This window comes from Panthera leo, chromosome A3, assembly GCF_018350215.1.
Source record: "Panthera leo isolate Ple1 chromosome A3, P.leo_Ple1_pat1.1, whole genome shotgun sequence".
Classification (NCBI taxonomy): Eukaryota; Metazoa; Chordata; class Mammalia; order Carnivora; family Felidae; genus Panthera; species Panthera leo.
Window position 1 is genome coordinate 90791194 of NC_056681.1, and position 24560 is coordinate 90815753.

Consider the following 24560-nt stretch of genomic DNA (forward strand, 5'->3'; position numbering starts at 1 on the left):
ACCTGGACAGGGCGGGTTCCTGGATAAAATCTGTCTTCAGGCACATGAACTTGCACTTGAGAGCAGTGAATTGCAAATTGTAATAGTGGTCACTTTAGATTTTTAAAGTGTATCTTATAGGAAGGGGAGTGAACAGATTCTCAGACCAATAAGGAAAAGGAAACCATTCTAACCTTATGAAATGATGCCCTTTGAGACTTTTTATGGCAGGAAGGTATTAGCTCTTTCTCCCAGTATCTTATCCTTAGATCATCAGCTAATAGAAAAGGAGATAGTCTTCCAATTAAGGAAGCCGATGGTCTGCTCTTTCTTGCTTAACCAAGTACTGTCTAGTAGAACTTTTTGCAATGGTACAACTGTTCTGTATCTGCCCTGTGCAATATCGCAGCCACTAGCTAGTTACCAGTGGCATTGAGCACTTGAAATATGGCTAGTGTTGTGACTCAAGAAGTAACTATTAAATTTTTTAACATTTTAAGTGATTAAGATAACAGGTGGCTAGTGGCTACTGTATCAGGCAGCATATAATTTAGTGCCTCTTCACTGCCTTTCCTTGTTGGCAACACAGTTGGAAAGGGAGCAGTGGATCGGGGCTGGATGAGGGAAACCATTTTGCTTTTCCCCCCTTCTAAAGCTCCCCCTCCCTTCATTTCTGATGACTAGAGTACCAGGAAGAAGGTGCTGGGAGTTGGTGATTTGTAAATTTTGTCTCTGATCAACTTCCCAACAGAAAATCAGAACTTGTTGAGTATCTATCTAAAAACCCTATGTCATATTAAAATACTTGGCTTCTGCTCAAGGTAATTAGCACTTGTGCATTGGTGATCCTCTTCATGAGAGAGCTTTGTCATTGCCCAATCTTTTTGCTCTTGAGAATGTTTCGGTTTGGAGATTGAGAGTTTCAGCATCAGCTGAGGTTAATTTTGCATGTGATTAGACAGAGGGGCAGGATCAATGCAGGACATTGTTAGAGCTGGCCACCTTCTAGATGGGGTTGGCCTTGTCTTCCTGGATCACTCCCACTGAGCATACCCCAGACATCTGGGGAGCCAGTGGGCCTCTCAGCCTACCCTGCCACCTGCAACCTCTTAATTCCTTTGTAAATGCAAATACTTTTTGGGGTTTAGGGCAGTGGTTCTCAAACCTGCTTCAGGATTACCTGGAGGGCCTCACCCCTGCAGTTTTTGATTCAGTAGGTTTAGGTTTGGGCTTCAGAATTTACATTTATAGTATGATGGTGGTGTTGTTGCTGGTCTAGGACCACATTTTGGGAACCTCTGGTTTAGTGGGATCTTCCTTGCTTCTGTCTAGAAAGGAAAAGGTATATTTTCATCCACCCCCCTTGGCTTTTAGATTTTGCCATCTGGTCAGCCTGGCCCGTGGCACCTATTTAGTCTCTTTGGCCTCTGCTTACTTTTTGTACCAGAGTGCCCCTGGCCTCAGCCTCTAAGCATCTGGAGGGAGTCACTGCCTCTCTTTGAGGATGCTGAGTGGGCAAGAAGGAAGCTATGGGGCTATGGGCCTTGGGACTGAGTGAAAGCCTGGATAATTGTAAATACAGCTTTTTCTTAGAAGCTGTGGGTCCTGCTTGGCATGGTCACAGTTGTGAGGCTGTCCATCCATAAAACCCTATACATTCTTCAGTGCTCTTCGTGGACTTACTGGGTTTTTCATTTTGAAGTTAAAAAACAAAGATGCTTCTTTGAAATGTTCCTAGGAAATTACTTTTCTAGAATGGAAGAAAAATATGGGTTATTGTTATTATTATTATTATTATTATTATTATTATTATTTTGTTAATATGAATGCCAACCAGAGAATGTCCCATTCCCTCCCCAGTCACAAGAGACAGGGATGCTAGAATACTTCTTGGCAGTGGGATGGGCTGTCCTTTCTGAGACAGTCAGCTGTGCACCCATGACAAGGAGTGTTCTGGCAGAGCCACCAAAGGATGTTCTGTTCCCAGGGTATGTGATGACTTTCTGACTAGCTTTAGCTATGATTTCCCCTGCCTCACAGGGTTATTTTGACAGTGGTTTGGATAAATTGAGTGGAAGACAGTATTTAATCAGCACTAACTGCTGTGAAGTCCTTATATGTGTGACTCATTTAATCCCTGTGGTAACTCTGAGGGCAGGTACAGTTGTCACCCTCATTCTATAGGTGAGCAAATTAAGACTTCAGAAGGGATACGTATCTTGAACACATTCAGCTAGTTCCTTGCCGAGCCCAATGTGTATGTATGCTTTTAATCTCCATGTTATTCTCCCTCCCTTCTCATCTTCTTGTGTTGTGTGCCCTTAGCTGTTTGACCACATTGCTGAATGCCTGGCTAACTTCATGGATAAGCTACAAATCAAAGACAAGAAGCTCCCCTTGGGTTTTACTTTCTCATTCCCCTGTGTCCAAACGAAGCTAGATGAGGTAAGATGAGTTCTTTAGACCCTTGTTGCTTCATTCATTGGGCTGGGAGGTCTGGGATGAACTTTGAGCCAGTTGCTGCTGTGGTTTTAGAGGCGGCTCTGATGGTTGTTTGGATGAGGTTTGAGTATTAAGAGTTCTGTCCTTCTGGGTGAGTGTATGTAGGTCTGGGGGGGATGGTGAAGTATCAGAAGTGCGGGAGGGGGAGGGTCTTTATCGCTCTTCCCTCAAAGAACAATATGAAATACATTATCTTTATCCCTTGTAGGGAAACAGAATGAGAAATTAGGAACTCCTTTGATCGAGAGTATCATAATAAAGATCCTTGGAAGAAAGATGCCTGGGGAATTAATGATGAGAGTATCTTATTTTGGCATTTCTATAGCCTGTTCTTTTCAGTTCTTGGGGGCAGTAGGTCATGAAGGAATCATTCATTTAATCTTCTTTCTGGGTCTTTGATGAGGCCCCAGTTTCTTTTTCCTAGGCTAGTCAGGAAGCAGTACAAATATTTAAGCACGGTTGTAGTTTAGCTTAGCTCCATGGCAGAGGTCTCCACTCACCAATGGCTGTTTGAGTAGAGTGGTCAGTGTTCATTCCTTGGTCCTTTTCCAGAGTTTCCTGGTCTCCTGGACCAAGGGGTTCAAGTCCAGTGGCGTGGAAGGCAAAGACGTGGTTACTCTGATCCGGAAGGCCATCCAGAGGAGAGGGGTGAGTTGGGGAGGCAGGAGCTTGGTGTCTGGAGGCTCTTTACATTCTTATGGGTCCACTCTGAAATCTTTCCTAGTCTGTTCCCAAATCAGCATGAGAACCTTTTTGTGGTTCTTAAGGAGAGGTTTCCTCTTCCTTCTCTGCTAGGTTTACCTAATAAGATTTAATTTTTTTCCAGTTTTATTGAGATATAGTTTACATACAGCTAAATTTAAGACATGCCTCATAATGATTTGGCATCCATATACTGCAAAATGATTGCCACACTGATAATCTTACATATAATCAGATGCTTCTGGGTCTTCAGATTATCACGATAGATAAATAATCTTAGCCTCAGTACAGGAAAAACCCTTCAGTCTTTAACCTGAAGAAGACTTGAATATCATTTTCAAGTAAGAAGGTTGGGATGATGTTGGCATTAGGATGGAATGGGGCAGGGAGAGAACAAGATAAAGGCCTGGTCACAGAAGTTAGGAGGGAGGGAGGGAGGGAGAGAGAGAAAAGAAGAAAGAGAAGGGGAAGGGGACAACAATGACAAAGTGGGCTCTTGTGAGTGCAGTGGTGTCTGTAAACTAGACTGCAGGGCGGTGGCTTCCATGGTGAGGACATGCAGGGTGGGGAGTAAGTTGCTGCTGTCAGACTGCATCTGAGCCCAATTCCCAGCTCCAACCTTCTTTGGCTTCAAGTAGGGTCAGTGAGGAGGCAGCCCTAATGCACTTGAGCTCTGTGCCTTGCTGCTCTTTATCTCCATCTTCACAATTGTAACCTTTCTGTGGTGGTGAAGGTCAGAGCTCCGCTTTTATCCCTGTAGGACTTTGATATTGATATTGTGGCCGTGGTGAATGACACAGTTGGGACCATGATGACCTGTGGTTATGATGACCAGAATTGTGAGATTGGTCTCATTGTGGGTGAGTGAACAATGGGTGTGGGGGCTGGAAAGGGAGGAGGGCTCCATGGCCTGCATGACTCTTTGTAATTCATATTAGAAGAGAATGGTACAGTCACTTTGGAGGGCTGAGCCAGGATTTGTGGGTTGGAGGTGGTTGTGGACTGGACCATGTTGGGATACTCCAGGAGCCTGCACTGGGGAATCCCAACCACCCTAGGTGGTCTCAAGATGGGGGAGTAAGAGGGAGCTGGGGGCTGGAGAGAGGCTGGTGTAGGTGGGTGCTGAGCAGTCCCTTGTTTTGGCCAGGCACGGGCAGCAACGCCTGCTACATGGAAGAGATGCGCCACATTGACATGGTGGAGGGCGACGAGGGGCGGATGTGTATCAACATGGAGTGGGGGGCCTTTGGGGACGACGGCACACTTGATGACTTCCGCACTGAGTTTGATCAGGAGATCGACATGGGCTCCCTGAACCCTGGGAAACAACTGTGAGCAGCACCCCTTGTGTGTGGCGGGCTTGTGGGGGGTGTGTGGGCCCAGGAGCTGAGGTGGGAGCCGGCCAGGGCTGGGGTGGGGGTGGTTCTCACTTTTGCTTTAGTCTTATATCCCCAAAAGGTTGCCGGGGCAGCCACTGGTTATGGGAATGGTGTGCTCATCACAAGCATTGTGACTATAAATTGCTGAGAGGGCTCTAAAACAGATAAAACAAGCAGACAAACCAGAGTGTAGGTAATAATTTGTCTACATCCTTTAGAGCTTTCATTTTAGAAGGTCCTTTTCTAAGTGTTGGCCCTGCTCTTCTTTCTGCCACCTTAAATTTGTAAGTTGTCCATAGAAATAGTCTGTGAGTCACAGAAGAAAAGTCATGTTGAGGTGGCCAGGGGGAGGGTCTCTGAATGCTGTTGTTGTAGCTTCCACCTCTGCCATTGCCCAGAGTAAGAGGCCAGACGGTCGTCTCCTCAATACTGGCTGACGCTCTGAACTCAGACATATGATAGAGTTGCCTGCGGGCTGAGCTGGGGCCCACGGAGACCTAGGGTCTCCGGTCCCAGCTCTAGGCAAACCCAAGGCCTGTGGAAAAGCCAGCTAAGGAGACTCCTTGGCCACTTCCTAGACCTGTGGCCCAGCAGGCATTCTTGGGTGGACAGGACCAGGAGGGCCTCCAACATTTTGCACCCTGAGTGTTATACTCTCCAGCCTGGCTAGACTTGATTTTTAGTTTCTTTTGACTGTTACGAAATATTTCACTCTCATTATTACACCAACATTGGCCCAATGTCCCCTATTAGCAATCTTGAAACAGGGATTGCTGTAAACTCCGAAGGCAATTACAAAATGTTTTGAGCAATTCAGGCCCCCTCTGGTCTATGCTATGTTGCTATGACTATTGCAGGAAAGCCGCTGGCATAGATCTCTGCTTGGGGAGGAAAGCCCAATTCTATAAGCCAGCTCGGCAATGGGGACCCTTTTTCTTTACAGGGAGAGTCCTTACTTCTTCAAAGTGTGGTTTATTTAACTCATAAGCTTCTCCCATGTATCCAAGCATGAGTCCACTTACTTGCAATTTTCATAGGCACACACTGGCTGTGACTGCCATGGCCGGTGAAAATTTATGGACCCAAAAGTCATTTATTCAATGTCTGCCTCTAAGAACAAGGCACACCCAAGCCATTCTGAGGAGCCATATGCCCTTTAAAGTGTCAGAAGACAGAATTGCCAGCCCGGCCTTGGGAGCACACCACTGGCTCAGACTTAGACAAATCAAAGGTTGGGCTAAGATACCAGAATGTCAGCTAAGGTAGCCCTGAGGTCATTATTGGGCTCCAGTAGGAACTTTTCTCACTCTTTATGTGTTTCTAAACAAATCTTTTTCTTTTTTTTTAAAGTTTATTTATTTTTGAGAGAGAGAGTGCGTGTGCACGCACAAGTGAGGGAGGGGCAGAGAGAGAGGGAGACACAGAATCCGAAGCAGGCTCCAGGGTCCGAGCTGTCAGCACAGAGCCGACCTGGGGTTCAAACCCACAAATCGTGAGATCATGACCGGAGCTGAAGTCGGGTGTTTAACCGACTGAGCCACCCTGGCACCCCTAAACAAATATTTTTCTAAATGTTGACTGAAACAAAGTGTTTTTAAAAAGCTGGAGTGAAAGCTTTTATAAATCACTCACACTTCGGAGCCCCACTGGACCCCTCCCATATCTCTATCTCCTAGCTATTTTGGAAAAGGTGTCGAGGCAGACAGACACACGAGGTCCTTAGTGTTAGAGCCAGGCTGCCTCCCCAGGCAGTGTGCCTGTGCTGGTGCTTGAACCCTCTGCTCAAACAATGTTGTGAGCTCTGCACTTAGATCCAGTTCTGCTGTAGTACCTTGTCCTGGGTCTTCAGCCAGTCACTTCCTGAGGGCCGGGCTCCCTCTCTTGTGGGTTGTACCAGGTGACTTCAGAGTCCCTTCCACACTCTTGCTCTGTGTTTCCTCACTAGAGCCCAGCTTAGTTAGTGTCCGCTGGCCCTGGGGGCCACCTCTCTGGGCTCCGGATCATTAGATGCCAAGGAAGGGCCTTCTTTGCCACAAAGAATGGTGAAGCTTCAGTTTCTCTGACACAATTTGAGCTGGAAAGACTGGCTTCTAAAGAAAACAGCATCACCTAGTGTTGAAAAAATGTTAGCCGATTGCTTGGGGGCGGGCCTCTGCCTTTCTAAAACATGTGTTTATCTGGTCCCCTCCCTGCTCAGAAACTTCCAAAATGTCCCACTCCCAGATTCCCAGACCATCTGACATTTAAAGCTCCTAATCTGGCTCAACCTGCCCATCACCCCACCCCTGGAGTTGTGGGTTGTTTTCCAGAAATCCACAAATGATCTTGCAAAAGGAGGACAGTATGAGATGTTGAGTTGCTGGGCCTGCACCCCTGATTTAATCTATTGACCTTTTTTTCCTCTTGTATATAAATATTGAGGTTCTATATAAAGTTTCATCTTAGAAAAGTATTTCCTGGCTAGAGAAAAAAAAAAATGTAAAGTCCCTTTTACTGCATGTAACTTACTTTATCTAAAATTCAGTCTGTCCCAGAATATGTCGCACATCCCCTGGATGTTTAGTTTGGCTGCTAAAGGCCTTTTTCCTCCATAGTTCAAGGCCCCCCTGGCCTATAGAGATGGCCCAGATGTCCCAGATCCTGCAGCCTCCCCTGAGCTGTCACCTGTCTGCACATCTTACTTCTAGCAGCGCCATCAAGTTAACATGTCATTGTGCCTCTGCTTACATGTACTTATTGTTTGGTCTGTATCTCCCTGCAGATTTGAGAAGATGATCAGTGGGATGTATATGGGTGAACTGGTGAGACTTATCCTGGTGAAGATGGCCAAGGAGGAGCTGCTTTTTGGGGGGAAGCTCAGCCCAGGGCTCCTCGCCACTGGCCACTTTGAGACCAAAGACGTTTCAGATATTGAAGGGTAAGCTTCCTGGTCCTTCTCTCTCTGTTCACTGGATCCCCAGAAGAGTGGATAGGCTGTTGGGGAATGAGGAAGGGGCACTGACCCTTGACCCTTCAGATTTGGACAGCAGGAGGGCCTTGCTCAACATGGGCCATGGCGGGCCTATAGCTTGACTTCACTTTCCAGATAGTCTCCACTCTTGTGCACTACCTAAGTGGCTCATGGTGTTGCATGGGTGGGGGTTGGGCCGGGCTGAATGCTGGAGGCTCCCAGGGAGCCCCCTGATGACTCATATGCATCTACTTTCTTTCCCTTCAGAAGCTCTGACATTTATTTCTCTGTTGGTGATTCTCCAAAAAAGCTCTCTCTTGACACCTTCTTCATAACAGAAGGAGAGGTCCCTGTTTAGAGCCCTGCATGGCTCTAAAATTTACCCATTTAGTTCCAATAGGTAGATCTGAGGCCTGCATTTCCCAGAGCAACATGGGTGGGAGTGAGGGTGGCCTGATTTTTGTTTTTTCAGTTAACAGTATCCAAAGAGTTGGGTCTACTTTCCTGTTCTAGAGACTTCCACTTGTTGCTTGAGCTGGCCCTGTCGTTTCAGGGACCAAATGATGGAGAGGTGAGGATTTGGGTGCTAAAGGGAGCAGTGAAACAGTTTCCTATACCTTCAGATGGAAACTCTTGAGCGGATTGTGCCTGCTTGTTAAGCCCTGAGGGGATGGAAGGATGTATACTGGTGAGGCACTTAGTTTCCCTGAGGAGAGTGCTGCTCACTGCAGCAGACTCTAGCACAGTCTCTTGCATAGATTAGAGCAGTGCCTGCTCCCTCGTGAAAGGCAATGAGCTGAGTGCTTCACAGAGAGAAAATGGGGTGGGCTCCACCGCGGGACACTGTTCCGTCTACCCCTAGATAAGCAAACACAGCATGCACTCACACACACACACACACACACACACACACACACACACACCCCTTGATGTGTGAAGCCATGAGAGCAAGGCCTTGTCCTTACATCATATACCCATAAAAAATATTAGTTTTTCTCAGTGGGAAAAAGGGGCACTTGAGCAGTGTGTGTGGTGTGTGTGTGTGTGTGTGTGTGTGTGTGTGTGTGTGTGTGTGAGATGAGCCTCATGTTGGCTCTGTTGTGTTTTCCCCTTTCTCTACCCTCACTGGGAGATGGTATTGGCTGGAGCTGAACGGTTTTCTTGTCAGCTGACATACCCCCTCCCCCTGGCCACAGTGGGTTGGACACATGCCCACACACTGTCCTTCTGTTTCCTAGGGAGAAGGACGGCATCCGGAAGGCCCGTGAGGTGCTAGTGCGGCTGGGCATAGACCCGACGCAGGAGGACTGCGTGGCCACTCACCGGGTGTGCCAGATCGTGTCCACACGCTCAGCCAGCCTGTGTGCAGCCACCCTGGCAGCCGTGCTGCGGCGCATCAAGGAGAACAAGGGCGAGGAGAGGCTGCGCTCCACCATTGGGGTTGATGGTTCTGTCTACAAGAAGCACCCTCAGTGAGTCAGCGTGCTGGGACCCATAGTGACAGGGCCCCCAGAGCACTTGGAGACCACTGACAGGCCTGAGAGAGACCCTAGTGACTGCCCAGCCAACTCTGGTTTGCATTCTGGCACAGTGGGGAGGGACGCGGAGTTGAGGAGCTCTGTAGAATTAGCTCCCAGCTGGGCATGTGAGGATCAGGAAGGTGTGTCCCTGGCAGGGGTTCAAGCCATGTCTGAAGGCTCTTGATGACTACAGCTCTATCCAGGGCCCCCCTGGCTGGCGGTGGGGGGCGGGGGAGGGGGAGTGCTCTTTCTGCCACCCTCCTGTTTAGGAGTTAGGGTTTCTCTGTACTTGTTTCTTTGACTCTCTCATGATTCTGGGTGGGCTCTGCGGGTACTGTGTCTTCTGCCAGGGGACACCCTAGTTCAGCCTCTCTGGCTGATCTGGGTATTGAATTCATCCTGCCTTTCCCTCCATGTTTGGATCCCTTGGGTCCAAGATATTCAAATTGCAGTTGGGACCTGGCCATCTCTCTATTGTACTTACTCATTATCTAATCATTTTTATCTAATAGGAGCGCCAGGTCAACGGGCCTTCATTAACTGAATGGTTGATGCAGAAGGTCTCAGGCCTAGCATTCCCTGGTTTTCTAGTCTAGTGCACATGAATCACCTGAGGATCTTGTTAAGAGGCAGATTCTGATTCGGAAGGGTTCAGCCTGAGATACAGGGTCTTACTACATTACTTACTGTGATTGTGTGCAGTGGGTAGTGACTTCCTACAACAGTCCTTCCCTTCACCCAGCCAGGGCGGTCACAGTTGCATAGCTGAGCTTTAATTAACACGGTGATGACCCTGACTTGGGAGAGTGGGGAGAAGATGATCAGGGTGGCATCTGCTCCTGCAGATGCCTCCCGGCCTTTGAGCTGAGGCGGTGAGCCCTTTGCACCATTGACCCTAACCGCGGACACCCATGTCTTACCCTGTCTTGGTGACTGCAGTTTCGCCAAGCGTCTTCACAAGACGGTTCGGCGCCTGGTGCCCGACTGCGACGTCCGTTTCCTGCGTTCCGAGGATGGCAGTGGCAAGGGGGCAGCCATGGTGACGGCAGTGGCCTACCGGCTGGCTGACCAACACAGAGCCCGCCAGAATACCCTGGAGTCTCTGAAGCTGAACCGTGAGCAGCTGCTGGAGGTTAAGAAGAGGATGAAGGTAGAAATGGAGCGAGGTCTGAGCAAGGAGACCCACGCCATTGCCCCCGTCAAGATGCTGCCCACCTACGTGTGTGCCACCCCTGATGGCACAGGTATGCGGCAGGCTGCCTCCCAGCTCGCGGTGCTGGGCCTGTTTCATGGTGTTGATGCCCAGGAGGACTCCCTTAGCCATGGCGTTGGATATTTGGACCAGAACATGTTTCTTCAGCTCTAGCACTAGGCAATCCTAGTGTTCAGTAAGCTCAGGCAAGGCATTCCCCTGCTACAAACTGAATAGTAATAATGATAAACACTTACTGAATGCTTACTATGTGTCAGACACTTCTGTAAGCGCTTTACACATATAAACTTAATTTTTAACGGTTAACAGCAATTAGTAATTAATTTTGTTAACAAACTAATATGCTTGGCACAAAACTGAGACACTGAAAAATTGAGAAACCTGCCCAAGTTCACACAGCTAGAAAATGGCAGAGCTGGGATTCAAACCCAGGAGTTTTTGGTTCCAGGGCCAGTTCTTATAAATCCTAGGTCAGGGGTTGGCAAACTAACGCCCATGAGCTACATCTGGCCCACTGCCTATTTTTTTAAATAAAGTTTTCCTAATACACAGCCATGCCCATTTGTCCACATATTATTTATGGCTGCTCTGCACCACCATGACAAAGTTGTGTGGTTGCAGCAGGACTGTGGCTCACAAGACCTGAAATGTTTACTGCCCAACCCTTTGTAGAAAAAGATTGCTGACCTGTGGTTTAGGTCTTACAAATTAAGAAATGGAGATCTTTTCCCAATTCGGAGAGAACTGACGTTGAGTAAGCCAGCATAGCAGTTGGGCCAAGACTGGACCTTGGTCCCTGCTCTACCCTCTTCTGGCTCTGTGGGCCTGAGCGAGTGACTCAGCCTAGGTCAGCCAGGTCTCCCTCCTCCATCAGAGGGAAATGCGGTGCCTCTTTCTCATGGCTGCCTGAGGGCTGCGTGAGGAGTATGTTTGAGGCACGTAGCACCTTATGATTGCCCAACAAAGGAGGGTTTTCTCATGTGAAAAGATTTCCCTTCAATTTCCTTTAAAGAGTTGAACTCTGCTATTTTTTACTCTATTCTAGAAGCTAACATAAGGTAGCCTTTGATTTAGCACAAATGACAAGTTTAGATATTTTTGAGTATACTGTATCACAATTTCTGGTTTCCTGCAGAGCTCATTGTGACCTCTGGGACCCACCTGAACTCATCTGAGGACTGCTAAGGAGACAGCATGGCTCTGGCCCTCAGGGGTCTTACTTTTCTTTCCTGTTAGGTGGAGCACACAGTCCATCATCCCTGAGGGTGTTGAGGGGCTGCCAGGAGAGCTCCCCATTAGGGGAAAGTGCTTTAGACTGTCACCCTCTGCTGTGCCCCAGTGCATCATCTTCCCGGGTTTATTTTGCAGAGAAAGGTGACTTCCTGGCCTTGGACCTTGGGGGTACCAATTTCCGGGTCCTGCTGGTACGTGTGAGGAATGGGAAGAGGCGCGGAGTGGAGATGCACAACAAGATCTACTCTATCCCACAGGAGGTCATGCATGGCACAGGGGATGAGGTGAGTCAAGGTGGCTTCTGGGAGGGGACCCCAGCAGACATCCACTTCTCACCCTGGAGGACAGTGCTTTCTCTGCTCAGCCATGGTCCCAGGGAAGGCTAGGTGGGCCAGGGCCCTGGCCTTGTCTTCACTCATGTTAGTGCCTGAGCTTGCATTTCTCCTGAGAGGAGCTGCTGGGGGCAGCCTGCCCTGGCCAGGGCCCCTCCCTCAGAGCCTGTCTTCTCCCTGCAGCTCTTTGACCACATCGTCCAGTGCATCGCCGACTTCCTTGAGTACATGGGCATGAAGGGCGTGTCCCTGCCTCTGGGTTTCACCTTCTCCTTCCCCTGCCAGCAGAACAGCCTGGATGAGGTAACCGCCTTCCCAGAGGGCTTGCCTGTGGGCTTTATGGACTCTCCACCAGCCAGAGTTTGGAGCGGGGCAGAAAGTTGAGCTGAGAGGAGGAAAAGAAGGGCATGAGTAAGCAGTTATGATGAGGGGCCTGTTGATGGGAATGATTCAGTTGGAACTGGTAGAGGTAAAGTAGGTAAGAATCTTAGGGATGATGATGATGCTAACCAAATATTAGCAACGAACATTTTTAAAGTACTATCTGCCAGGCACTGTGCTAGGCTGCCTATGTGCATTATCTTACTTAACGCTCACAGCAACTGTGTAAGATAGGTGTTCGTTCATATGCTCATTTTGCAGAAAGGAAAACAAAATCTATAGAGATGCCAAGTATTTTGCTTCAGATCAGAAGGCTTGGGAATAGCCAAGACAAGATTTGAATTCTGGTTTCCCGATACCCAAAGCCATGTTTTCAGTGATGCTCACCTGTCCCTGAGGCCTGTTTTGGGCTTGGGGCATTTTCATTAATCTTCTGTTGTTTAGATGCTCTGGTGCTTCTCTAGTCTTAGCTTTGCTTTTCATTCCCTTTCAACTTGCCACGTAGGAATGAAGCAGGTGGGCAAAGAGCTGGTGCTCTCACATATCCCAGACATGGTGTGTTGAGAATGTAGGAGAGCTGAGTAGGTCATGCTTGGGCTTATTCTGCATTGATTATCAGCATATTAGATGTTAGAATACTGTTGTCTAAGCAGTTGTTCCTCTGTCTCCATTGGTCTTCTAGAAGCTCACATGCGTGTTTACAACTGGTCAGTATGTGGTAGACAGAGTGGCCAGGGTACAAAAGGCATGATTCCTACTTGAGGTGCTTACAAACAAACTGTGATGTAAGCAAGCTCAGGAAGGCATGAGCTGCTGTTTGGAACGTGGTACTGATGGGGTTCTGAGGCCCTGAGGATGCGCAGTGTGATATTACCCGAGCACATACCTGGAAGGCATGAAAAATACTTGGATCATCTTCCAAGTCCAAAGCATGAGTTGATGGGGAAGAAAGGCAGGCAGGCCTGGCAGTGTGGAGGAGGGCATGTAGGTGGGAAATGTCACAGGTGTAGGGAGGTTGGTCCAGTAGGGAAGAAAGGCCAGCATTTCCCACAGGATCCCCGGAATAGCAACCCTCCTGTTGCTCAGCTGAGTTTTGTAAATGCTTCCTCCTCCTCCCCTCTGAGTTAAATTCATGTGCACTAGTACAGTGAAAGTTTTAGGATGTCGTGCAATAAAAACCCTTACCTAATCCAGTATTTCCCAACATGTGTCACCATTTGTCCAGTGTTAAGGGTACAGTGTTGCTTTTCACTTTTCTGTTCCTTTCCAGTTTTATTGAGATATTAACATGCACACTGTATAAGTTTAAGGTGTACAGCACAGTGATTTGACTTACATATGTTGTGAAATGATCACCACAAATAAGTTTACATCTGTCATCTCCTACAGATACAAAAAAAGAAAAAGAATAAAAGTGGTTCGTTTTCCTTGTGATGAGAACTCTTAGGATCTACTCTTAACTTTCTAATATACCCTATGGCAGTGCTTGCTGTTGCCATCATGATGTTCATTCCATCCTGAGTACTCACTTACCCTGTCACTGGAAGCTTATACCAATTCCCTCTCCCCAGTTTTTCTGATTCCTTTGTCTTTTCACATTATGTTTCTCAGTGTCAATGCACCGGGTTTTCAAAGGCTACTCCATTTACATCAATTTACCAAAGGGAATTACCAAACGTGCAGAAAAATATTTACATGTTTCTTAATGAAACATTGCTTATTATAATGAAAACATTAGAAACTAACCCAATTGTTCAACAGTTGGGAAATAGTTAATAAGTTCTGAGCCATTCACTGCCGGGTATCAGCAACGAATGTTTTTGGAAGAAATTTCAATGATGTGGGAAAAAACTGGTGGTAAGACTAACAAAAATGTTTTTAAGAAAAAGATAATCTCTATAGTATAGAAACCCACAAAAAATACCTTCATCATCAGAAGATGAGAACATAGGACTCCAGTGTGTTTGCTTCTAGGATTTTCCTGCTGAAATATTTTTAAATAGACATGCCTTACTTTTCATGCCAGCATGTATCTATCTTTAAGAGTTTATCAGGTAACCCAACAACATATTCACTGTTTCTTCCTGCATGGTAAGATTCCAGGTCATTGTGTTAGATTTCATTCTTTATGTTCTAAGTTTCTGTAGGGAGTACGTGTTCCGTCTAGCACTGTGAAAATTAAGAGCAGATCAAACAGAGGCTGCGTTCTCTCTGTTGTTCAATCGGTCTGTGAGCCGGGATCTGCTCTGGTAAGATTGTCTTATTGAGTGGAAAATCAGCAGGTGCTGAGGCCCAGAAGCCCCAAGCTGCCTTGACCACCTCGTGGCCCTGGGCAAGTCTCCCCAGCTTCACGGGCCTCTCTGCGTGTCTTATTATTAAGGACCACCTGAAATAATGTTATTTGATCATTCTGTAAACTTGAAAGTGCTAATTATAAAATTTCATTAGAGATGTGAAACTAATTTGTAGGCAAGACAGCTAGAGATGAGCACACAGTTGTTTGGATGTAGGTATGTAAGCCAAGACACTGCTGGGATCATGTCTTATTTTTCCAAATCTCCTGGGATCTGAACACAGCGTGACACATCCAGGTTGACTTGTGACTCTAAACTCCTGGGCCATGAAATGCCAAGCAGGGGTGAGGCTGAGCAAGGCCTGGAGAAACCATGAAAGAGGGTGGGTAGTGAGCACACAGTCCATTTATGGATTCTGGCCTTGCAGGGAGGTGGCCCAATAGTTCTTGATGCTGTTTTCCGATGGGTTCCAGCAGCAAAGAGGAAACCAGGGGACAATAACCGAAACACTTCTCCCACATGTAAAATCTCCATGTGTGTATTCCCCAGGGGGCCCTGTGACACGGCAGACGGCCACATTAAAGACGAGTGGCTTATGGGTGACTCTGAAGAGCCTAGAGTGCTTCCCTCACTGGGATGATGTGAAGCCTAGCTGTCACCCAACTGTCACCCAAGCAAGGCACTTGTTCACACCATCCTGGAATTCGACAATGAAGAGACAGACTCTGACCCTTCTGATGTGAATATAGGACAGGGCAGAGCAAACTGCTTTTCCCAGCAAAAGAAACACTTGTATAGAACTTAGCTCCCTGCAGGGGACAGTGATGTGGTACTTAGGGGCCCATGGAGTCAGCTGGCCTGGGGGTGAGTCCCGCTCCTCTCCCCTAAGCTTCAGGCCTTGGGCAAGTTACTCCAGAGCCACAGTTACCTAGAAAATGGGCACAATAATGATAACTATGTCACCAGTTTGCTGTGAGGATTAAACAATGGAACACACGCATAGGGGGTATGCAATCATTTGTGGGAGGGATGATTGGTCATTAAAGGGAATCTGTACTACCTGGTGAGGTTGAGAACGAGAGGCATAGCCGGGCCCCGGGAATGACACAGGAACCCTCCTCTGCTGTCCTCATCTGTGCTCTTATGTGACTTTTAGAGCATCCTCCTCAAGTGGACTAAAGGCTTCAAGGCATCGGGCTGCGAGGGAGAGGATGTGGTCACCCTGCTGAAGGAAGCCATTCACCGGCGAGAGGTGGGAGAGGCATGCCACGAGGCCCAGAATGACCCGTGTTCGGAAAGCGGGGAAGTGTTGGGTGTGGTTGCGTGGGTTAGGGGGAGAATTAGCGTGGTCCTTCGGTGGTGACCGAGTGTCCGCTGCGTGTCGAGCCCTTCTCTTGGCACTGGGGATTCAGGAATGACCACAACAAACTCTGGTACTATAAACAAACCCGTGAGCTAATGTCAGGTGCCTTAGAGCTGTGAAGAGACATGAAGTCAGGTGAGGACAGAGTGAGTGGGCTGGAGAAGGGCATTCCTAAATAGCACAACCGGGAAAGGTCTCTGAGGAGGTGACATTTGAACAAAAAGTGAGAATGAGCCAGGCTGTATCAAATACACTTTCTATACATATCAGTCTCCCTTGCAAGGGTCTGAAAGAACATGTTGTGGTTCTTTGGTGGACTGGGGATCTGCTTTTGCCCTCTTAGGAGTTTGACCTGGATGTGGTCGCCGTGGTGAATGACACAGTTGGGACGATGATGACCTGTGGCTATGAAGACCCTCACTGTGAAATCGGCCTCATTGTTGGTAAAGCCCCAGCAGTCCTTCCTGCGCTGTGACCCATGGCCTCAGACGGGTGTGGGGACGGTGCAGAGTGAGGCCCTGACGCGTTTGTGATTGGCAGGCACGGGCAGCAACGCCTGCTACATGGAGGAGATGCGGAACGTGGAGCTGGTGGAAGGGGAGGAGGGCCGGATGTGTGTCAACATGGAGTGGGGGGCCTTCGGGGACAACGGGTGCCTGGACGACTTCCGCACGGAATTTGATGTGGCTGTGGATGAGCTTTCTCTCAACCCTGGCAAACAGAGGTAGTTACCCCAGTGCCTGCGAGTCCTGGTACATGTACCCCAACTGCACTGTAGCAAGTGGTCAGATCCTCTGCAACAGCAAGTCCCAGGACACCTGTTTCTGAGACGTCAATAGAAGAAATTTCCTTGGCAAGGGTTTTCAAATAACATCTGGGAAGTACTACTGCTTGGACTATGACACCTTCAGAATCCAGTTGGGAAAACAAGAGTTGTGTTTTGAGGAGCATTTCTTAAAGGGAACTGGTGACACAGGTTTTAGAAGGATGAAAAGATGTAAAGGGGACACTGAGGAACACAGAGCTAGGAAATGTCAGAGGCAGCCTTCCTACCACTGCCTGTGAGAACAGGAAGGGATGGTGTTAAAACCTAGGTCTGGGACTGTGAGGAAAGACAGTTGAGTCATCTGCTGATAGTAGGGTAAAGAAGCTGGTGTAACAGAGAGGAACAGGAAGCAAACAGGAGTCTCTTCCTCCTCCTCATCCATTCATTATGTAGCATCCTCTATAGTCAGGACTGGACAAGGGCCAGCCCTAGCCTCACAAAGCATGATGGGGAGGTGCTCTGAGCTGCGAGCACACTTCCCATTGGGGAGATGTTGTGTGTAGTGTTTCCTAATTGGATTAATCAGGGACCATAGTTCTGCAGAATATACTTTGGTCAAGAGTACAAGTCACAGACGAAAATGCCTCTAGGGGCCAGATAAGTGTCATTAATGAAAGAAAGGGTGGGACAAGATGGAGTGGGGATGGGGGTCTTGGTTGCAACTGGGGGCCTCAGCTTTTTTAAAGGCACTATTGAGGGCCAAAAGGCCCTCAAGCCACCGAGCTGTCACATCAGTTCTGGTGGCCAAGACCGGGCTTCTCCAGTTGGCACTCAAGTAAAGTGATAATGATTAGTTTGGAGAGAAAACATGCTGAATGTCTGATGAAGTTAAGGATTAAGACTCAGCATCCTGCCGTTTTCTTGGAGATGGGGTTTGAGTGTGTTTTCCTTCTTGGAATTGGGAGTAAGCACCAGAAGGGAGATGAGCCCAGAAGATGGAGATGATCCCAGGGAACCCCATGGGCCTCAGGCACTGTAGTCAGTTTTGCCGAAGGCTGTGGGTCAATGTATGCAGATACCAGGAATCCTGCCCAAGTGAATCAAATAGCACTTCCTTTCCCACCAGGGGGAACCTGCATGCCCTCTACTTTCTAATGTGCTGGGCATCTCACCTTCCTGCTTAACCTCCATGCACATTATCTGCATTGCAGGTTTGAGAAAATGATCAGTGGCATGTATTTGGGCGAGATTGTCCGTAACATCCTCATCGATTTCACCAAGCGTGGGCTGCTCTTCCGTGGCCGCATCTCAGAACGACTCAAGACAAGAGGAATCTTTGAAACTAAGTTCCTGTCTCAGATTGAGAGGTGAGAATTTAGGGCCCGAGGAAGGGTGGGACCGTATCCTCCTTCTCATGGACAGACAAGCTGAAGGATTTCCGTAGCTCAAGTAAGGTCGGGGCACGGCTTACATAAAGGTCAGTTTAGTAGCAAACACATTTGTTGTCTATAGTGTTTATTTAAAGTTATGGATAGTTGGCATTTTAAGAGCAAATATATAACATTCTCATGAAAAATCCTGCTGAGCTGGCACAAGGCACCCCCTCACCCCCCATGCAAAGTAATGTGGGTGGGTTTTAGATCAACTATCAAAGGTAGAAAGATACCTGCTCATAGGATATAAACTGGAATGCACAAAGGAAACTAGCCTATTAAAGTGCTTGCACCTGGCGGGAGGGTGCTTCTTAACTGCTGCTGTGGTAATAAGGCAGCCAGGATCGAGTGAAGATTGGCATGCCAGGCAATGGCAATGCAGAAGAAATCAGGCCATGTGGTGGCTCATTAAAGCAAAACCCCCCTCCTCCAGTCTAATGGGAGCAAAGACCGTTCCAAATTACCATAGTGAATTTCGGAGCCCTTTAATAATTAATGCTATGCATTACTGTCAGGTGTATGGGAAAACAGGAACTGGATGACTGGCATGAGTGGGGCTCCAGGACATCTGCACCAGTGAATAGAAAGAATATGTTCTAGTGTGCATGTCTGTCTGTGTGCAGGAAGCTGATTCCAGGGTTCTAAAACAGCTCCCTTTATATAATATTTATTTTTTTACCATTGTATTTACATTTGTTTCCTGAGCCGCGAGTAGTTATCAGACCACCCCGGGTGGGGGAGCAGAGACAGAACAGGGTCTCTGCTGGCAGGTGATGCTTGTCCTGCTGACCTGTGAACAGCAATAAGAAAATGGATAAGAAAGCTGAAAATGCCAACTACAAGCATTGTCACTGTCTTTATTCTTTCCAAATGAGTGGAATACATAGATGGTGAATTTCCTTTTTTCTTGAGTGCCAGTTGTATGGTAGCAGTGCCCTGCCTCGCCTGGGCAAACTGGAATAGGAGCCCGTTTCTTTACGTTCCCGTCACACTCAGGTGGGCTCCGTGTGGTCCAGTGGGATGAGCATGGGTCCCTGAACTGAGTTCAAGAACAGGATCCACCTCTCAGGAAGCTCCTACGTGACCAGTCCCCTGGAGTGGTGGGTGGGCCACCAGCCCCTAGTGTATGTGACTGACCACTCCCTGTCTGTCCCCTTCCCCCCACCCCCCCAGTGACTGCCTAGCCCTGCTGCAGGTACGTGCCATCCTGCACCACCTGGGGCTCGAGAGCACCTGTGACGACAGCATCATCGTCAAAGAGGTGTGCACGGTGGTGGCACGGCGGGCGGCCCAGCTCTGTGGTGCGGGCATGGCCGCCGTGGTGGACAAAATACGAGAAAACCGTGGGCTGGACACCCTCAAAGTGACAGTAGGCGTGGATGGGACCCTCTACAAGCTACATCCTCAGTGAGTGCCTGACCTCCACTCTCCTTGTCCAGCTTTCTTTCTCCATCTGTTCTTTCCTTGCTTTTCCTTCCTTCCTTTCTCTTCTTAGTTTATAGCAAAGCACCTGACATTCCAAATGAGTGTCTATAATATATATGCTTTACTTTAAAGGTTAAGAACCAGAAGTAGGTCTGTGTTTTACCACCCAGCTTGGAAGACCCAGGCGCTACGCCCCTGTCCCCTGCCAGGGAAGGTACTCTGGTGACTTAGTCCCTTGCTTCCTTTCCCTGCTTATCTGTGTATGCATCGCTATGGTTCCGTTTTACTTAATTTTGAGCCTGCCATAAGGGGAGTCCTATGGCATCTCCTCTTTTGTGACTGGCTTTCTGCACACAGCATTTATAGCTTTGAGACACATCCACATGGAAGAATGCAATTGCAGTTCATTAATTTTCAGGGCTGCATAGCATACCTTTGAATGAGTATACTATAGTTTACTGTTCTGCTAATGGATATTGGGTTATTTCTAGATTTTGTCTGTTACAAACACTGCTCCTGTGAACATTCGAGGAAATGTAGGGGAACTCTGGAGCGAGATATTTTCTGCAGTTTGGTATGGGGGCTGGTAGATTATAGCCATGACTGTTTTTGTAAACATGAGCCATGCCCACTCATGTATATGTTGTCTCTGGCTGCTTTCACTCTACAATGGCAGACTAGTTGCCACAAAGCTGAAAGTGGATCTACTGTCTTGCCCTTAAATTTTTTTTTTTTTTTTTTTTTTTTTTAGAGAGAGAGAGAGAGAGAGAGAGTGCACAAGCATAGCATTGGGGAGGGGCAGAAGGAGAGAGAGAGAATCTCAAAACAGGCTCCGCACTCAGTGCAGAGCTCTTGGCAGGGCTCGATCTCAGGACCCTGGGATCATGACCTGAGCTGAAATCAAGAGTCTGGATGTTCAACTGACTGAGCTACCCAGCCTCCCCTGTCTGGCCCTTTTTATAAAGCGTGTCCTTCAAACTTCCCCAATGTGGAAGCACTGAATTTTCTTTTCTTTCTACACTTTTTCCTGTTTCTCCATCTCTCTTCTTCTCTCATCAGCCATTGTTCCTCTCCCTTCTTCACTCATTTGCATTTGTTTTGAATGAATCATTTTTAATTTAGGAAGTACCCCAATCCCTTCCCCCCGCCCCTCCCCCCTACAAGCTTTTCAGCTCAAAGTTAAAAGAACAGAGCTGTTACCCTGGTCTGGGCAGTAGGTGAGGCAGAGTGAGGAAAGAGAGACTCCTCTATTGAAATGTTGCCTGCTCGCAGCATGACTGTTTCTCGAGGAGTTGAGAGACTTGCCCAGAGTTTACACAGATAGTTAAAAGAGGGAAACTTGAGAAGTCACAAGTCCCTTGTCTTGATGGTCAATGTCACTGAAGAGTAGGAATCTTGGTCCCAGAGGAGAGTTGGGAGGGGGACAGAAGCCAAGCCACTGGCACTGAGGCTTGCTTCATAGATGAGGAGGCCTTCCTGACCCTGCTATGTTGGGGTACATGGTGACCATCTCTTTCTCTAGTCCCATATTGAAAGGCTCTGTGATCACCGTAATGGGCCTACAGCCACCCATGAACCTGCTCCTTTTATCTTTAGTGGCATTTTGGATTAGATGTGGATCTGATGTGAGTCCATACCCCTGGAAAATGAAGTTTCAAGTGCATGGGGCTTTATCTTCCAGAATCTAGGGACAAGATATGCTCTTCTGCAGGGTATACTTGTGATGCCTGTGACTGTTGAACTTCTCTTCCACTGATTACTTTTTTTTTAATTTAAATTTATTTTTATTTATTGTTTTTTAATTTAATTTTTTATTTTTAAAAATTTACATCCAAATTAGCATATAAAATCTTTTTAATGTTTATTTTTTGAAGGAGGGAGAGAGACAGTATGTGAGCAGGGGAGGGGCAGAGAGAGAGACACACACACAGAATTCAAAGCAGGCTTCAGGCTCTGAGCTGTCAGCACGGAGCCCGATGCGGGGCTTGAGCTCACGAACCGCGAAATCATGACCTGAGCTGAAGTCGGATGCTTAACCGACTGAGCCACCCAGGCGCCCCTGATTACTTTCAAGAACACAGCTTCCAGAATCTCCGATGATTGTCTTACAAGGATCTCTGCTCCCCACTTGCCTGCTATGACATAGAATTTGGGCATGTTGCCAGCCTTCACAAGCCTTGGTTTTCAGATACACGATACAGAGTGTTTAATACATGGTAGCTGTCGTCCTCTTGGTCATCTTAATAATTTTTGGGTTTCCAGCATAACTTCTTAGGGTCTCATCTCTGAGGACACAAATCAATCATGACTAAGGAAGTTTTTTTTTCCTGTGTCTTCCTCCCCACGTTTACAGCTTTGCCAAAGTCATGCATGAGACGGTGAAAGACCTGGCTCCGAAATGTGATGTGTCCTTCCTGGAGTCAGAGGATGGCAGCGGGAAGGGGGCAGCTCTCATCACTGCTGTGGCCTGCCGCATCCGTGAGGCTGGACAGCGATAGAGTCCTGAAATTGGAAGGGACTTCCTGGAGTTCCCTCTCTTCCCTCCTTTAAATTATAAGATGTCATCCCCTGTGTCAGAGACAGACCCCTTGGGTTTTCTTTGGCAGAGGAAGACCCGTCGGACTGGGTGTTGTCTCTATGTGTACTCACTGCAGAGTTCAGAGCCCAAGACTTAGCCCTCCTGAGATAAATAGGTTTTGAAGTAAGGACTTGTTCATACTTGTCACAACTCTTCCTATTGGTTCTCTGAAAACTTAAGAAGGCAAATTTTAACCTTTAGTAATCCCCCTGGCCAAATTCCATGTCCCTGTATAATCTCACAGAATGGGGACACTAATGAAAAGATACGGTTGCTTCACCATGGACCCTGAACGTGACATTTCTAGGTAAAGAGCATTCCCCAGTATGGAGGTGGATGTCGTTTCTGCTCTGAGATCTGTGGGGATCTCCAATAACTTGAGCCTGATCCTCCACAGGCAGAAGTGGCGGGGTGGGAGAAGAGGCAGCGATGGAGGGAAATCCATGGATAGCCATATGACGGCCCCTCTTTAACCTCACTTTTCAAGCATGATGGGTTCCAGCGATGCTCTTCCTGGAATTAAAGCATCCCGAATCTGAGCAAGCAAAATCAAAGCCATGAGTTGACACATCCTGCAAGTGGGCTTGTCATATCTCCTTGTGGGTTCCTGAGTCATCCATGAGCAATGGACCTTCGGGGGGATGGGGAGACTTTTTTGGTCTGTTTTTAAAATTTTTCCTGCAGAAGTGGAAACAACCCTACTTTCATTTTAATTTATGTTTGAAATTTATTTACTTCATGAAGTACATCTACTCCTTTATCTTGACACTGTATGTAACGATGGGCTGTATGTAATGTATTTATATGTCAATTTGTTATGTGTATAAATACACAGGGTGTCTTCAGACTTGGCCTCTGTAGTAGATGAGCGTAATTTCAGGATGGAAGGTGAAGATACTGACAGGTTACTAGAAATACCTCATTCGCCTGCGGGAAGAGAAGGGAAGCCTCTTCAAGGTGAGTGAATGGCCAAGTAGCTCCTTCCCGGCTCCTTTTTAACTTGCAGACTCAGAAACGTGGAAGGCAGGGAACAGTGAGGGAAGCTGGGTCTATGGACTAAAAAAAACCATAGCGACTGGCTGCTCTGTCTAGACCTTCCTGGGGCAATATTACCCAGGCTCTTAACCAAAGGAAACAGGAATCATTTCAGACAGACTCACTGCTTAGGAATTATCATTCTTAGGGCAGTCAGTAGTATTTTTTAAGCTCTCCAAGAAGATAAAGGAAGCCACCAAAAACATTTAAAAAAAAAAAATCTGTTAATAGCAAACCAAAACTGAACAATGAAACAATCAAACAAAGAAAACCTCAGGGACAACACTTTTGGTGGATTTGTGCCCTCCGAGCAAAATCGGTTTGTTTCATAAATGTTTTATGAGAAGCATCGTCCAAGGGCTTCTCTAGGCTGAGCTGTTTTTATACACAGTATTTATTTCAAACTGTTGGTGCGGTTGGGGGGAGTGGGGTGGCATAAAATCTTGTATACTCTTACTTTTCAGGAGTGCAGTTAATTCTGAGTCCAAAAGCCCATTTCTTCCCTAAAATATGCACCCACACACACTGCAACTACATGGTAAAGAGGGAATGGCCCCATAACACTATTGAGTAGGAATCAAGGATGAAAACAAGGAAGGAAAGACACGACTCAGTAGCACCCAGTTTTTGCACATCTCTCACACTTGTACTGAGAACAATGTTTAAGTTTGTGTATCACTAAAGAATGCCCAAGAAGTAGAGATGATTTTTAACTTTTAAACTTGAAAATTAGGCACTGTGTATGAAATTGCACCTTTTTTAAAGGTAGTGCTGTGTGTGTGGCTATTACACATGTGTTGTTGGTTTCCAAAAAGGAATGCTGGAATATGCATTTTGAATGTTTGTGTTCCCACAGTTAGGTGACAGTTCCTTGCTGATGCTGCTTTGCCTGATGTAAATATGGTGAATCTCAATCTTTGACCGGGATGTGTTGAATCTCAAATTATTGAGCACTCAGTCTAGTAAAGATGTTGTCATGTATAATAAGGAACTAGTTGAATTAACTATGTGATGTTAACTATTAATAAATTTTAACATTTTTCAAAATATTCAGTGTGTGATTCCTGAGAATTTTGAAGAATGTACTCATCTTTTGAGCATATGAGGATGTTCTAACTGGTGTGAGTAATTAATGAGTATCTTGATTTTGACTGTATGTGCTTGCTTGACAGGCATGTGGCCAAGACTTGGTCTTGACCCCAGATATTTCTCTTCTCAGAAACTCTGTTCCAATGGAACTGGAAGATAGATGACCTTTCCTAGGCCATTTTTGAGCCTGTAACTTTCAAGCATCGGTGAAGAACCATGACTGGTGCAGCAGAATACTGTTTAGGGAGTTTGGCCGAGATATTAGCAGAGCCTTCAGGGGCCTGTGGCTGGTCTCTGTAGGCATGTGATTCACATTCAGGATATAAAGCCCTTACTTACATGAACATCTAAAAAACATGCGCGTCTATTCTCTCCTTACCTTTCCT

The 24560-nt window shown here is 47.1% G+C and overlaps 1 protein-coding gene across 1 annotated transcript in view; it reads left to right on the forward strand.

Annotated features, from left to right (window-relative positions):
* HK2 (hexokinase 2) overlaps positions 1 to 24139 on the forward strand; it is a 61823-nt gene extending 37684 nt beyond the window's left edge. Inside the window, exons 4-18 of the mRNA XM_042932812.1 lie at positions 2305 to 2424; positions 3034 to 3129; positions 3944 to 4043; positions 4331 to 4514; positions 7324 to 7479; positions 8751 to 8984; positions 9972 to 10276; positions 11614 to 11762; positions 11994 to 12113; positions 15642 to 15737; positions 16192 to 16291; positions 16389 to 16572; positions 17826 to 17981; positions 19221 to 19454; positions 21826 to 24139. Coding sequence (XP_042788746.1) covers positions 2305 to 2424; positions 3034 to 3129; positions 3944 to 4043; positions 4331 to 4514; positions 7324 to 7479; positions 8751 to 8984; positions 9972 to 10276; positions 11614 to 11762; positions 11994 to 12113; positions 15642 to 15737; positions 16192 to 16291; positions 16389 to 16572; positions 17826 to 17981; positions 19221 to 19454; positions 21826 to 21970 — 2379 coding nt within the window. The 3' untranslated portion in view covers positions 21971 to 24139. The remainder of the gene's footprint in view (positions 1 to 2304; positions 2425 to 3033; positions 3130 to 3943; positions 4044 to 4330; positions 4515 to 7323; positions 7480 to 8750; positions 8985 to 9971; positions 10277 to 11613; positions 11763 to 11993; positions 12114 to 15641; positions 15738 to 16191; positions 16292 to 16388; positions 16573 to 17825; positions 17982 to 19220; positions 19455 to 21825) is intronic.
* The last annotated feature ends 421 nt before the right edge of the window (positions 24140 to 24560 follow it).